This window comes from Aulonocara stuartgranti (genome assembly GCF_965226115.1).
Source record: "Aulonocara stuartgranti genome assembly, chromosome: 15".
In the NCBI taxonomy this organism is placed as follows: domain Eukaryota; kingdom Metazoa; phylum Chordata; class Actinopteri; order Cichliformes; family Cichlidae; genus Aulonocara; species Aulonocara stuartgranti.
This window is the reverse complement of record NC_138951.1, coordinates 11,654,859-11,667,869: the sequence shown is the minus strand read 5'-3', so window position 1 is coordinate 11,667,869 and position 13,011 is coordinate 11,654,859. Positions and strand designations below refer to the sequence as shown.

Below are 13,011 nucleotides of genomic sequence, written 5' to 3'. Positions count from 1 at the left end.
AAAGTCATTTTGAGGCGTTGTATACTGTGAAGTCAAGACCCTACAACATTAGAGATGGAAACTATCCATCTAAATGAATAAGCTCTTTGCAACAGTGGGTGGGGGGGGGAAGAGTTTCACACAGAACCACGCTCAGGGTGGGAGGGCCACCTGCTGCTGCTAATTGGAGTGACGAGAAAGAGAGAAAAGCAGAGGACAGAAAAATGACAAACAGCATAAAGCGCAATGTGGCTCAAACTCTAAGATGATGTTACTTCTAAATGACTGCTCAGTTTTATTATTAATGTTTCAATTTACAGTAAAGATAAAATAGAAGACATTGTCGGTCTCAGTTGATCCATGAAGGCATAAAAAACAGAGGGTAAACTGCAGAAGGAAATGAAAAGCAATGATCTGTGACGCTTTCAGCATGAAGTGGATCTAGAAGACCGAGCAAAGAGAGTATATACAAGCTGATGCCATGCACAGCTATTGCAGGGCAAAATAATAGACACAACACAAGTGTTGGTGCACTGGCGGGGGTTTTTTTCTTTCATTTTTTAAATGTTCTGTGTCAGTTGCAAGTCGTCTCTGCACTTGAATTTGAATGCAACTTCATGCAACAGCAAATCATATGGGGTTCAGACGCTTTGTGATCAATCATTGACAGTAATCCATTTCAATAATTACAGCATGTTTATCAGCTACTTTGATATCTAAGACACGGCAAGCCCAACACTACTAATATACTGTTCATACAATAAGATGCACACAAACATAACACATGATTTTCTGTCAAATCAATGTTGATACCTTAGAAAACAAAAAAACTGAAAATAAATATAGAAAAGCATTTTCCTTCATGTTCAGTTTTGTGAATATTTTTAGATCTTTAGAAAACCGTGATGATTCACTTTGAATAGCACAGGTGCTTAGCTCTATCCACCCACCCATCCCCGCTGATCCCCTCATAATGGTGCTGCCTTCTGCAGAGACTCACAGAAACTAATAAAAAAAGTATACAGATTTGTGCTAGAGGGAAGAAATCTTTGATATTCTAATTCACTAATTTTCTTAACAAAAACATCTTCTGAAGAAAAGCAAATGCAGCATCGTCACAATAACAGTGTAGTCAAATGTTCAGAAATGACAACAAATAATGCTCCGTGTCTTAATGGGCTGTTATGTATGCATTAAAACGGTCTAGAAGAGATGTTTTTTCTTATTCAGCAGATGATTGGAAGAGCATCTGTCAGGTAAATAAAACATGAAATGCTATCAAGCGCTCAGAGTGAGAGAGAGAACGAGCTATATTCTTTGATGCCCGAGAGCTGAGTTCCTCTCATACACACAGGGAGAGACATTATTGATATATTAGTTTTAAATTTTCATTTGTAGCTTTGGCACAGAGTCATTTTCATGCAGCATTAAGTTCCATCTCTAAAACCTGGGAAATTACAAATTTCCTTTCTGAAAAGAAAGAAGAGATTCTCAGAAATGACAAAAAAAAACAAACAAACACAAAACAACACAGAAAATGTATGTTTCTCTTAATAATTGACCTATTTCCTGCACGCAGGAAATGAGAAATATCAACCTGCATAGTTCCTGCGATTTAGTTGCAGTAAACTTTTAAAAGAGAACCTAATGTTTGCTCAAAACATCAGCTTTGTTTGTTCATTAAAACTTCGAAAAGCATTAAAAGAAAAGGCCTTTACAAGCACCCATGTGGACATGTGTATATTTTTAAAGGCTGAGTTAAGGCCCTGAATGAGGGGGAGCCAGATTTTTTTTTAAAAGCCACATCTCCTCCTGCAGCTGTCATCTCTCTCCAATCCCCTCCAACCAGATGAGCATGGGTGTATGCACGATATTCATACAGCAGAAGATTAGTCAGTGGTATAAAAAGTACCCACTGAACCGCCACACTTTGATTCCTATTAAGACTTTATAACCTTTCTGCTTTTTTTTAAGGTCCCATAACAGACTAGATGTTTTTGAAGCCTGAAAAAAGAGCCCAGTGGAGGAGCAGGAGTCGAGTACCTCTTAAGAACATTTAAAATACAATACGCCGAAAGCCTAGATGGGATTATTTGCCCAGTGACGCCAAAAACATGCTGCCTACCCCAGCTTTTAAAAGCTCACACACCATTTGAATTGATTGACATTTCTGCTGCCAGAACACTCTCAGATACTTGGGCTGAAGTGATACATTGGATTAAAGTCGAGATACAGATTTTAATTTTTAAAATTTTGCACATCAAGAATTGTTTTGAGTTTTCAATCATTTTATTTCTCAGAAAGTCCAAAGGATTCAGCTTCAGATTTCAAGCACAAAGCCACTCGGATCTCATGTTTCAGGGTCAGACATAGATGAGCGCAGCCGGCCAAACTTTTGAAGGAAGTCTGCCTCAGCTTTGACTAAAGCTTCCTCATCGATGTACACTGCTGGTCTCCTTGCTGCTACAAAGTACTGCACCTTCCTCAGGGTCCACCCGAGGACATACATGAGCAGGCCACACACAGCTGCAGTCGACCTCCCCACTCCAGCGTTACAGTGGACATAGACTGTGTGGCCATTCTCTAGGAGACCATGAAGCAAGAATACAGCCTGAGGAAGCATCCTGATCCGGCCTGCAGAAGAAGACGGCAACTCATAAAAGAGATACTGAGTATTTGTGTATTTTTCTTATCCTACTTATTTCAATTAAAGGACTGAAACCTCTTCCCCTCTCCATAATTTCTGTCTGTACTGCAGTCTGTGGCATGCAGCAACAGGTCAGTTAATTCCTGATGGATTAAATCTTTACATTTTTTCGAGCTCAGTAATGCTCCTGTGCTGCAGGCTGTGGTTTTTATACTGACATTACTCAAACAGAAATAAACAGTGAATTTGCTGGGGGCAGTTACCTGTAGCTGTAATTACTATAGGTAAGAAAGACTGAATGCATTCCCATAGCTCAAATGTGTTTTTTAAAGTTTCTGGCCAACGAGATTGGTAATAAATGGAAAAAAAAAAACCCAACAAAATTTGCTATTAAAGTGTTTGGCCACAGCATCGTGCCAGAACAGTTCCAGTGTGCTTGCAACTCTAATGGAGGGATAGATGGCCATTTTTCCAAAAGATAGTCTCTCATTTGATGTTTTGATGATGGTCATAAAGAAACATACCGAAATGCTGAAAATCCGTCATTGGTGTTCAATTAGGTAGGAATGTGATGACTTTGAGGTCATTTTCGCCCTCATCCAAGCATACAGTGATCACTTATTCCATATGAATAGATCCTGGGACAGACCGCTCCCATCATATTGGAAATAATTCATCATGGGATAAAAATGACCTCACAGAACAAACCAGCATCTTAGACATGTACCAGTGTCTAAGATTAAGAATATGCTGATAATTTATCTAATCACAACACTTTTTTCTACTTGCAGGCCACAGGTACAGTTTTTGTCCCACTGCACTCAAACAAATCTGCATCTTTATTTGTAATGAATGGTTCCTTTTATAATATCCTGCTCTGTGTAATTGCTGATGGAATATAATTGCTGATACAGGCTGTTCTCATCCCGTACTCACACTCTCAGTCATCTGTGGAAGAATTGCTATCAAATGGGCATTTCTGTCTTGATGAATGTCCAAATTAAATTGATCAAAGGCATAGGGCCTGCTTTTCTCACACATGGATTAAACCTAGACTATAAAACTTTTTTTTTCTGGACATCTTCAATTTGTTTTTCTATTACTGTCCATCGGGCTTTACCCTCCGAACAGAATTCCCAGTCTCATGTTGAACCTTTGAATAGCTCTAAGTTCATAATGTTTTAATGGGGTTAAACACACTTAAGAGGTTCTACTAGGAATTAAAAAGGGCTTTTTCTTCAACCTTGTATGACCAGAAAATCGTCCTTACCCTCAGTGCTCATGTCCGGTGTGGGCAGCCACACATACACAAGGCCACAGTCTCTGTACAAATGCATCATGGTCTCTGGGGTCATGGTTTCGTCGGGGTTACGCCGGCAGCCGTAGGAATTGTTCACCACATCCCACTCTGTCTGGAAGTTCATCACTGCAGTGATTCCCAGTTCATACTTCATCTTTACTGTCACGTGTTCCACCTGTCGAGGGCAGCTGGCCAGCCAAATACGTGGCAGCACCCTGGGGTCAATAAAAAGACGTGTACACTGATTATTTACTTCTATGTTAAAGTGATGATTATGTGCTAAATGTTCTAACCTTCTAACAAGGCATTTTCATCTCAATTTTTTTTAGATCCTACCAGCCAGACCATCCATTAAAAAACTTTCAAGTGTCACAGTCTCTAACTATGTGTTTATCAAGTATATAATATGCATAATAAAGAATAAAGAAGAATGAAATGTGAAAACACATTTAAAATCCATAAAGAGAGCCTAAAACTCTCAGTGGGTAACAAATAAAATAGGTAACACAGAGGCTGATGGACAGCGAAATAGCTAGGACTTTCAAGGTGCTCCTATAAGCAAAGCAATGATGACAGAGCTATCAGAACAAAGCTGACCATTATAGGTCAACAGTAAGCAAAAGTGGTTCACTTATGTGTCATTGTCTTACCTTCTTCACACTTTTCCTCATAGCAGTGATGCTTTATTGACCCCTCATCCCCCTAATTTTCTTCCCGACCACTCTGGTTTGAGGCAGACTCCACTGGTGTTCATTAGCATGCATAAAGTCAGCAACTAGGACGTGACAGGCAAAACAAAGGCGACGCCTTTAATACCTGATGTCCCAGAGCAGCTCTGCAGTGGAAGTATCTGGAGCTTAACTTCACCTCTGTTTTTCCCTCCCCACAAACCTCATCATATCACAGTTTAGTGATATGTCATATGTGGATGAATTGTGTGGAGTCTTGCTGTTTCCACTGTGCCTTCCTCCCATAGTACTGGTTATGGTACAAATTCTAAATGCATAAATTGCCCCTCTCTATCATCCCCGTGTTGGACTGGTTACCAGTTGACAATTGCTGAGATAGGCTGGAGCCCTCCTATGACCCTTGATAAGTGGTTAAGAAAATGGATGGATGGAAGGACTCTTATTATATGAACCAAGCAGCTAATATAAACCGAAAAACAACAAGTTGTGTATAACCTGATTTCTTGTTACCTTTCGAATGTGTGTAGCATTTTTTCCTACTAGTTTATTTTAAAATGGAAACAAAAGATGCACTGGACGATTCTAAGAGTTTATTTTTTTCCTTTTCATGAGCTCATACACTTAGAAGTGCAGTAATATCCTATCTTATGAGAAAGATACCTTTTTTGTTTCTGGTCTTTAGTTGTGAATCAAACTGAAAAACAAATGTCTCAATCTGTTGAAATAAAAATGATAAACATCATAAAAAAAGGCTGAGTAAGCCTTGGGCCTTCTCTCTAAATATGAGTTTGACAGATGACTTACCAGCTATAAAGTGAGTGGTCTCCCCGCGAATGTTATAATGACTTACTGCAGAGTGTGTGTAACACTTTGGGCTATATGGATGCAAGGTCTGAGAGACTAATTTAAAAAGCTATTAACAGGGAAGATACAAAGGCACAGTGCTTCCTATTGAACACAGGTCCTTGACATAAGCCTTGTAAGGTCTTTGGACACAAATTAAAACCTGATGGCACAAGCCAAGCCAGCTCATTCTTATGCAAGTTATGTGCTTGCTGCCTCAGGGGTCTGGGGCTAATTTCTGAAGTGCCTGGTATGCCATGGCACCGAGTCTGTGCCTTACAAACGGAGGGCATGCACCGGTAGGCTGTGTAACTACTTGGTCTCTGCCATTTAAGACCAATATGTAGCGTTCATTGAAACATGAACATACGGTACTGTAAAAAAAAGGTCTTGAGCTAACCCAGGTTTCTTTGTTTTTTGCTGGGAAAATGGGAAATGGTTGCGGAGATTTATTGAAATGCTAAACATACATGGAAATACAGCATATAAGGCAGAAACAGAGTTTGGATTTTATGGATGTCGCAACCTTTTGTTCCATTCTGTCAAGATGATTCAAGATTGCTCCAGTTATGTGGAGATGCAGGCTCTGGGGAGGCCAATCCATGGATGATAGTCTTTTTTGGGTCTCTTTCTACCCAGCTATGCTTTTACTGCATTGGCAGTGTGGTTGGGATCATTGTCATGCTGAAAAATGAAGCTGCTGCTCATTAGATGCTTTCCAGATGATATTGTATGATGGATAAAAATCTGATGGTAGTTTTCTGCATTCATAATTCCATCAATGTTGATAAGATTCCCAACAACCAACAAAGAAAACCATTTCACATTTGGATCCATCACTCCACGGGACCTGTTGCCATTGACTGTAATTTGCCATATCTCAGCTTTAACGTCATTTTCCCGTCTTGATGGCCACCCTTCTATTAAGACCATCTTTAAGAAGCCTTCAGTTAACAGTAGATAGATCAACTGTTGGCCCTTGTGCATTTCTTAGGGCCTTTGACAGGTCTGTGCTGGATTTTTCTTAATACATGACTTTCAGATACTGTTCATCAGGGGGTTTTTTTTGGTTTTTTTTTTTAATTTTGTAGGTCTTCCACTTGTTTTTTTCATCATTTTCTAATCCAGTTTCCTTAGATTTTGGAAGGAGACATACAGGACTGGTTCATCCCCTGAGTTAGGTTCCCTTTTTATGGTTGAATGATTCATAGGTCAGTGTTAAGAGGCTTAACACTGACCTATGAAGACAGAAAATGTTCTGACAACAGGTGTTGGGATCTTATTTTTACACTTTATTTGACCCAAGAAAGGATAGTAACAACACTACGAGATTAACTTTCTTAATATCCATATGTTTAACAATACACTTGTACTTAAAAGTTCATCTTTTCTCACTTTCACAGTTTTAAACCATCTTGAAATCCAATGTAAGCAATGCAAGAGAATAACGTATCAGTCAAGTAACCAGCGCTGTATGAATTGCCTTAGAAATCCAAATGAATTCTGAACGATGCCATCTCCTCTCTCTTAAGAACCCAAGCAAGGTTAAGGAGGTGATAATACAACTGCTAGTGGTCTACCTTTTTTATGGGTAATCATTTTAAAAGTGACAGAGGAGTTATAACTAAATGAGGAACGGCAAGGTTAAAAAACAAAGACGAGAACCAGGCTTTGTCTGTCCTGTAAAGAATGAAGGTTTTTAAACTCAATGACTATCAGGAAGAAAGGACACGGTGACATGACTAATGCTTGAAGTACTTCGCAGAAATCTTCTCTGACGTTTTAGTGTCAGAACGGAGAAGAAATTAGGCGTTCATGGACAATACAGATGAAAGCACAAGGCTCGTTACTGAATATGCTTAAGTTTGAAAACTGTAAGAAAAGTGTAAGAAGACAGGGTGATGCAATTCTCAAGGTTGTTCAAGTAACTATTTGGAGGCATAATTTTTAAGACACATGCCACATAGTGATAATATCCAAGGCTCAGTTTCCAGCAGAGGAACCTCCCACCTTCTTCTTTTTGGCCTTGTTTTGGTCTCTCTTAAAACTGCAGACCGACAAAAGAAGGCAACATTACCAAAACTTAATTCTGAAACAAAGAAACAATCATATATATATTAATTCCCCCCAGAGGAGCTAACTAAGTTTTATAGCATTATTAGGCAAATATTGCAGAAAAGATTCAAAAATCATTGCATTTCATTATTACGTCTATGCATGTGTGTGCGCGTATCTGGCTGAAGAGGAAGTGTGGTGTTGGGAGTGAGAGGTGGTGTGGATCTCCATTTGTATATACTCCAGGCTACAACACGAGTAGCAATCTGGAAGTTTTAGACATGGTGTAAAGAATATATTAATGTCCAAATGGCTAAAAATCACAAAGAACCCCCCAAAGGAATACTTCTATATTTCTGAGAAGATTTTTTTATCCACTTACTTGCAGAGAGTTTGCAGAGCAAATATATAAATCATTCCCACGTCTGTATATTAAACATGGAGCTACTTTCAGTGAGGTGAGACTTGTTTGAAACGCAGATGGACCACAGGTGACTCTCAGGCTCTGTCTGAGGGTAACAAGATGTGCGTACTAGCACCTCTACACCTCAGGTTATTAAGTTATAAACTACACCCTATTTTCCACTAGGTTGCCAGATTGACTTTGCTATCCTTTTTTTTCTTTACTGCTGGCTTGAGCTGGCTTTTGCCTCATGAGGTATATAGTTGGATCAACATTTGCTGTCATCCCAATAACACCATTTTCAGAGAAGGAAGCTCCGTATCAAAAGGGTCTGGGGCGCTAAACTAACCTACCTGCAGCCCAGACCTGTCACCCACTGACAACCATGAAAGTATCCAACAGGCTTGTTCTTTAGCTCCTCAGACAGGAACCTGTTAACTGTTCTCACCTTATGCTTAAAGACAAAGGAGGTGTTTGCGGTTAGAGCTCCTCAGAAGTGGAATGACCTGAGGAAATACGCATCGCCTCATCTGTGTCTTCTTTAAATCACTCCATTCATATTGTGAGGCTTGTTTTTTTAAATTTTGTTTGACCATCTTCTAATATAGATTCAGAGTTTTTGTCACTCTAAGCTCAACTTATATCGTTAGTTTTTATGTCAACCATATAATTACAGTGGAATCACATTGCTTCTTAATCTTAGTTTGACGTTGCACTTGAGTCATGAGGGTTATTTTAATAGAAATGCCCATTTTTGTGCTTTACAAATAAAATGTATTATTAATTTCAAAGCTGTTCCAGTTGATTTCTCAGATGTAACAATTATAGAGAAAAGATGCAACACAGAGTAAAGGAAATGTGTTGCAAAATGGTGATTAAAGAGCTATTTATTAGATGGACCAGTTGTGTCCATCTGACCTTATTGCTAGCATACTTCGCCTTTACTTCAACACCTGTGCTCTTCCTCTTTGTCACCAGATTGGCAGCCCCATATTCACCATCCTTTGTCCAATACGCACACTATCCCTCGTCTGCTCACGTCCAAACCACCTCAGCCTTGCCTCTCTAGCTTTGTGTTCAAACTGCTTAACCAGAGCTGACCCTCTGATATACTGATTTCGACTTCTGTCCATCCTGGTCACTCTTAATGAAAATCTTAGTATCTTCGTCTTTGCCACCTCCAGCTTGGCCTCCTGTCAATCTGTCAGAGCGACCATCTCTAAACCATACATCACAGCAGGTCTCACTACCATCCTTTAAATGTTCCCTTTCAGTCTCGCTGCTATCCTTCTATCACAAATCACAAACCTCAATCACCAAAACAAATAAATAAAATAAAACCAGCCTTTCCTAACCCACTGAACTGTGATCATCATAGAATTACTTAGTAAAAGTGCAAAAAACTGTCTTTACATACCGAAATTTTAAGAAGTGTACGAACGCATAACACTGCAAATTATCCTATGATTAGAACATCATGTAGAAAGCGTGTATATGTACTGTATTACCTGGAGAAATGCATGGCCTTCTGACCAGCCACACTGAAGTAAAAGTTGGTGGTGTGCCTCATCTCATCTGTGTGCCCCGTTTCTTCTATCCAGTGGCCGATCGGGTGGCAGTACACGCCATCCACCACATTCTTATCATCATATGTACACCATCTGTCATGGCTCGGCCCGCTTCCTGGTGACAATGATGTCAAGCACGTTAATGCATATAAATCAGGGACGTCAAACTGATTTTCCACGGTGTGTCACATGCGGCCCAGATCTCGAGTGTAAAGTGTAAAGAGGTTAAACTACACATTTAGCTGAGATGTCTTGAAATAAGAAACAGATTTCAACAGTATTTCTCAGTTTTTCTACATGATAAAGAGATGGTGTTGTAGTAAACGAAGAAGAAATGTGTCAGCATGATTTAAACTGTATGACAAAAATATGTCAGATTACATAAAAATAGAAATGAGTTTCAGTTTTCTGGGCCCACTGTAAAAAGCATACATTTCTATAGTGATTGTAAAAAAACAAACAAAAAACAGGCACTTTTCTGTTATTTAACTGTTAAATAACTTAATTTCTGTGATGCACTATAAATAGCCACTGGGGGGAATTCTTTATCAACAGGAGAAGTTGTAAAACTTCTTATATTCTAAAGCTATCCAGTGTGGCAGATTGGAGTAATCCCTGGGACGGGGGCTGATTCTGGCCTCAGGGCCTTATGTTTGACACCCTTGTTATAAACTGTCCAACCATCGGCGTAACTTTGTGCTGAACATTGGGGGGGGGGTCAAGATCTATGTCTAAATAAATAAATAAATTCCTAGATGATTAAACATGTAACTATTTTGCTGGTAATACCTGAAATGCGTAAAGAAAATCAACAGCCTATTTATGCAAGATAATTCATAATTTTATTTGGGGGGGGGTATATTGGTTGGGTCTGATTATTGGGGGGGTCATAACCCCCCTTACCCCCCTGGAAATTACGCCCCTGTGTCCAACAGTAGGACCATATGACTAATTTCAAATGAGAAATATCCATTTATCCATCCTACCTGTTAAAGAAACTTTCAGAGGAATCCAGTATTGCATTACTGTGCATTCATTCCTGGGTGCAGATGATGAAGTATAAATGCTGAACTCTATCTGTAAACCGTTATATTCACATGCTGAATTTCAACTGTTAATTTAAACTAAAAGACTCAATAGTTTTTTCGGATGTTTTTCAGAAATTTTAAACTTTTTTAGGTTTGCAGATTCAATGCAATTTGTTAGCCACTGAACATTTAGTGTCACTTACCGCCATCATGTGGCACTATGAAAACATTGCACAATAGCAACCAAACATGGCGCAGTCATATTTATGTCTCTCCCCGCTAACCTTACAGTAATTACAGCAAATCTGTGAGACGTCTGGAAAACCGTCTACATGTGAACCAGATGTGATGCGCATTAAACCAGAAGTGCACAGGTACCTTCCCAGATAAAGGTGCCTCTGACTCTTTGGATGAACTTGAACCACAGTGTGTCTCTGTGGGGCTCGGCCAGGTGCACCTCACCGATCCACAGACACGGTTCTGCGGGTGACGGGAGTTTCTGTGTGGCTTTCATCCGAACCGCTCTGTTCGGGTCCCAGTTCCCCATTTCAGCACGCGAACCCAAAACAAAGACGTCGACCTCCGAGGACTCCGGAGTGAGAATGACGCCGAATCTAAATAACATGACCGCAGGCTTGCCTAAATCTGTTCAGCCGATTATGGTATGGCGACCTTATGGGTTATTATGGCTTATAATGTTATAGCAGCTATTGCGTTACATTCGCGACGGTGTGACTGTATGGTGTAGCCTAAAAATAACCGGGTGTAGTTGGACAGTTCAGTTTGCAGCAAAGACAAGAAAAAGAGAATGAGGTCCCACTCTGCCAGGATTATCGGGCACCTTGCAGAAGCCACGTAAGACTGGACGGCTCAAAGTACTGCGCTTCAGAAATCGCATTACTCTGTGGGCAGCATCTACTCTTAAGGGAAAAGTATTGTATTTTCAATACATTCATTTTCTTTTCTTTGTTTTTTGTTTTTAACGTACTTCTGTAGTGCAATAAAAAAAGGAAGCGTGACAGATGGATAACATTTATTGCTTTATAAATAACTGGACACCAATAACTTGAGTTTATTATATAATATTATATTACAGTGCATTTCTAACTACTGTAGGCAGCAAACAATACTTTTAACTAAAGATTTTTAGAATTTGAAAGAAAGGCAGACGTGAAGTGCGAAAGTGAGATCAGAGGTCAAATGTGACATGATTTTTTTTTGCAAACTATAACGTGATATTTAGAATACCCAGATACCAGTATAATTTTCTAATTGTGGCATTTGAATTTTAAGTACAGCTTTAAAAACAAAAGAACAGGTACAAAAAAAGCACAAAGTAATGTGATATTTAAAAACATTATTTAGAATAGGATTCCCTCTATGCTTGTAGTTTGTCAACACGAACAATGGCAGTGAGAAACGTAGTTTTAAATAGCTATACGTAGCTTTATCATCACTTTGGCCTTCAGATCAGCTGTTGACCTAGAACAAGCCAGAGGTCAAACTTGACACAATATTTAACATTTTTATATAGTACATTTTATGTGTAGACAAAACCACCACACTGGTAATGGTATCTAAGTTCTCAGGGTTTTTTTTGTCAATTTTTAATCCATAAATTATTAAGTTGACCTTCAACTTTGGTGGATATTTATTGTGTGCTTACATTTAAACATGTAGTGCTTCTAGAGGCAACAAATGCAACAAAATAGCATTTAAATAAATCCTACAAACACAATGAACTAAATTTGCCATCCATAATTTACTACAAAAGATCCTTTTTAACACAGAATAGAACATCTTAAGCTGTGTGGTGTGGTTGTGATTGTTGCCATCAGGCGTTTTCATTTATTTGGAATGAGAGAAGGTATTACCAGAACAAGCACATAATTGCTTTGGGTGGCCGAGTGCCAAAACTTGGGCTCTGTCCTCTAATCCTTCACAATCACCCTGCATGTATAGGGCTAACATCCAAATATTTCTGGTCCTCAGTAATAATAACAATAATAATAACAATGACAAAATGCTGGTTTTATACAGAGTAGAAGTAATGTGGTGCACGAGAAGGAGGAGAATCCAAAGAAAAGCAAGGATGCGTGTTAGGCAGCCAAGTTCTGTGTTGCAGTGAGCCGATAGGTTTGCAGTGTTTCAGGGTTTTAATCACATTTCTACTCAGAGATTAGGCAATAACAGAAACTTTAACAAATCCTGCAGCAGAAAACGACACCAGCAATGTGTGGATTAATCACAAGGCACAGTAACTTAATTAATAGAGGTATGCTCAGGACCTGACTCGACCCTAAATGGTGATTTGTGTTCTTCTACACACATCTTTTAAAGTAGAAGCATTTTAATAAAGCAGCACTTTTCTAGATGAATCCTGCCCTTTATCAGCCTCTAGAGAACAGCTGCCTCTAAGACTGCACAACTAGCTTCGATTTCAAATAAAGGGGGTCAACCTTATAAACTGTATTGATTCTTCTTTAGCCGTCTCTTGAG

General features: G+C 39.2%; 1 protein-coding gene across 1 annotated transcript; it reads right to left on the bottom strand.

The window, feature by feature from the left end:
* Positions 1-254: 254 nt before the first annotated feature.
* epm2a (EPM2A glucan phosphatase, laforin) lies at positions 255-11,538 on the bottom strand. The gene is made up of 4 exons (XM_082506591.1): positions 10,891-11,538; positions 9,425-9,599; positions 3,897-4,141; positions 255-2,613 (listed from the first exon to the last, which is right to left on the bottom strand). The coding sequence occupies exons 1-4, from the start codon at positions 11,135-11,137 to the stop codon at positions 2,330-2,332; spliced, it is 951 nt and encodes a 316-aa protein (XP_082362717.1). The 5' UTR covers positions 11,138-11,538; the 3' UTR covers positions 255-2,329.
* Between the last annotated feature and the right edge of the window lie 1,473 nt (positions 11,539-13,011).

Bases quoted from the DNA above. Each gene is read 5' to 3' on its own strand.
- epm2a (XM_082506591.1), bottom strand. From the start codon at position 11,137: ATGTTATTTAGATTCGGCGTCATTCTCACTCCGGAGTCCTCGGAGGTC. The intron at 9,600-10,890 runs GTACCTGTGCAC...CATTGTCACCAG, and splicing joins AGGCACCTTTATCTGGGAAG to GAAGCGGGCCGAGCCATGAC. The intron at 4,142-9,424 runs GTAATACAGTAC...TATTGACCCCAG, and splicing joins AAGGCCATGCATTTCTCCAG to GGTGCTGCCACGTATTTGGC.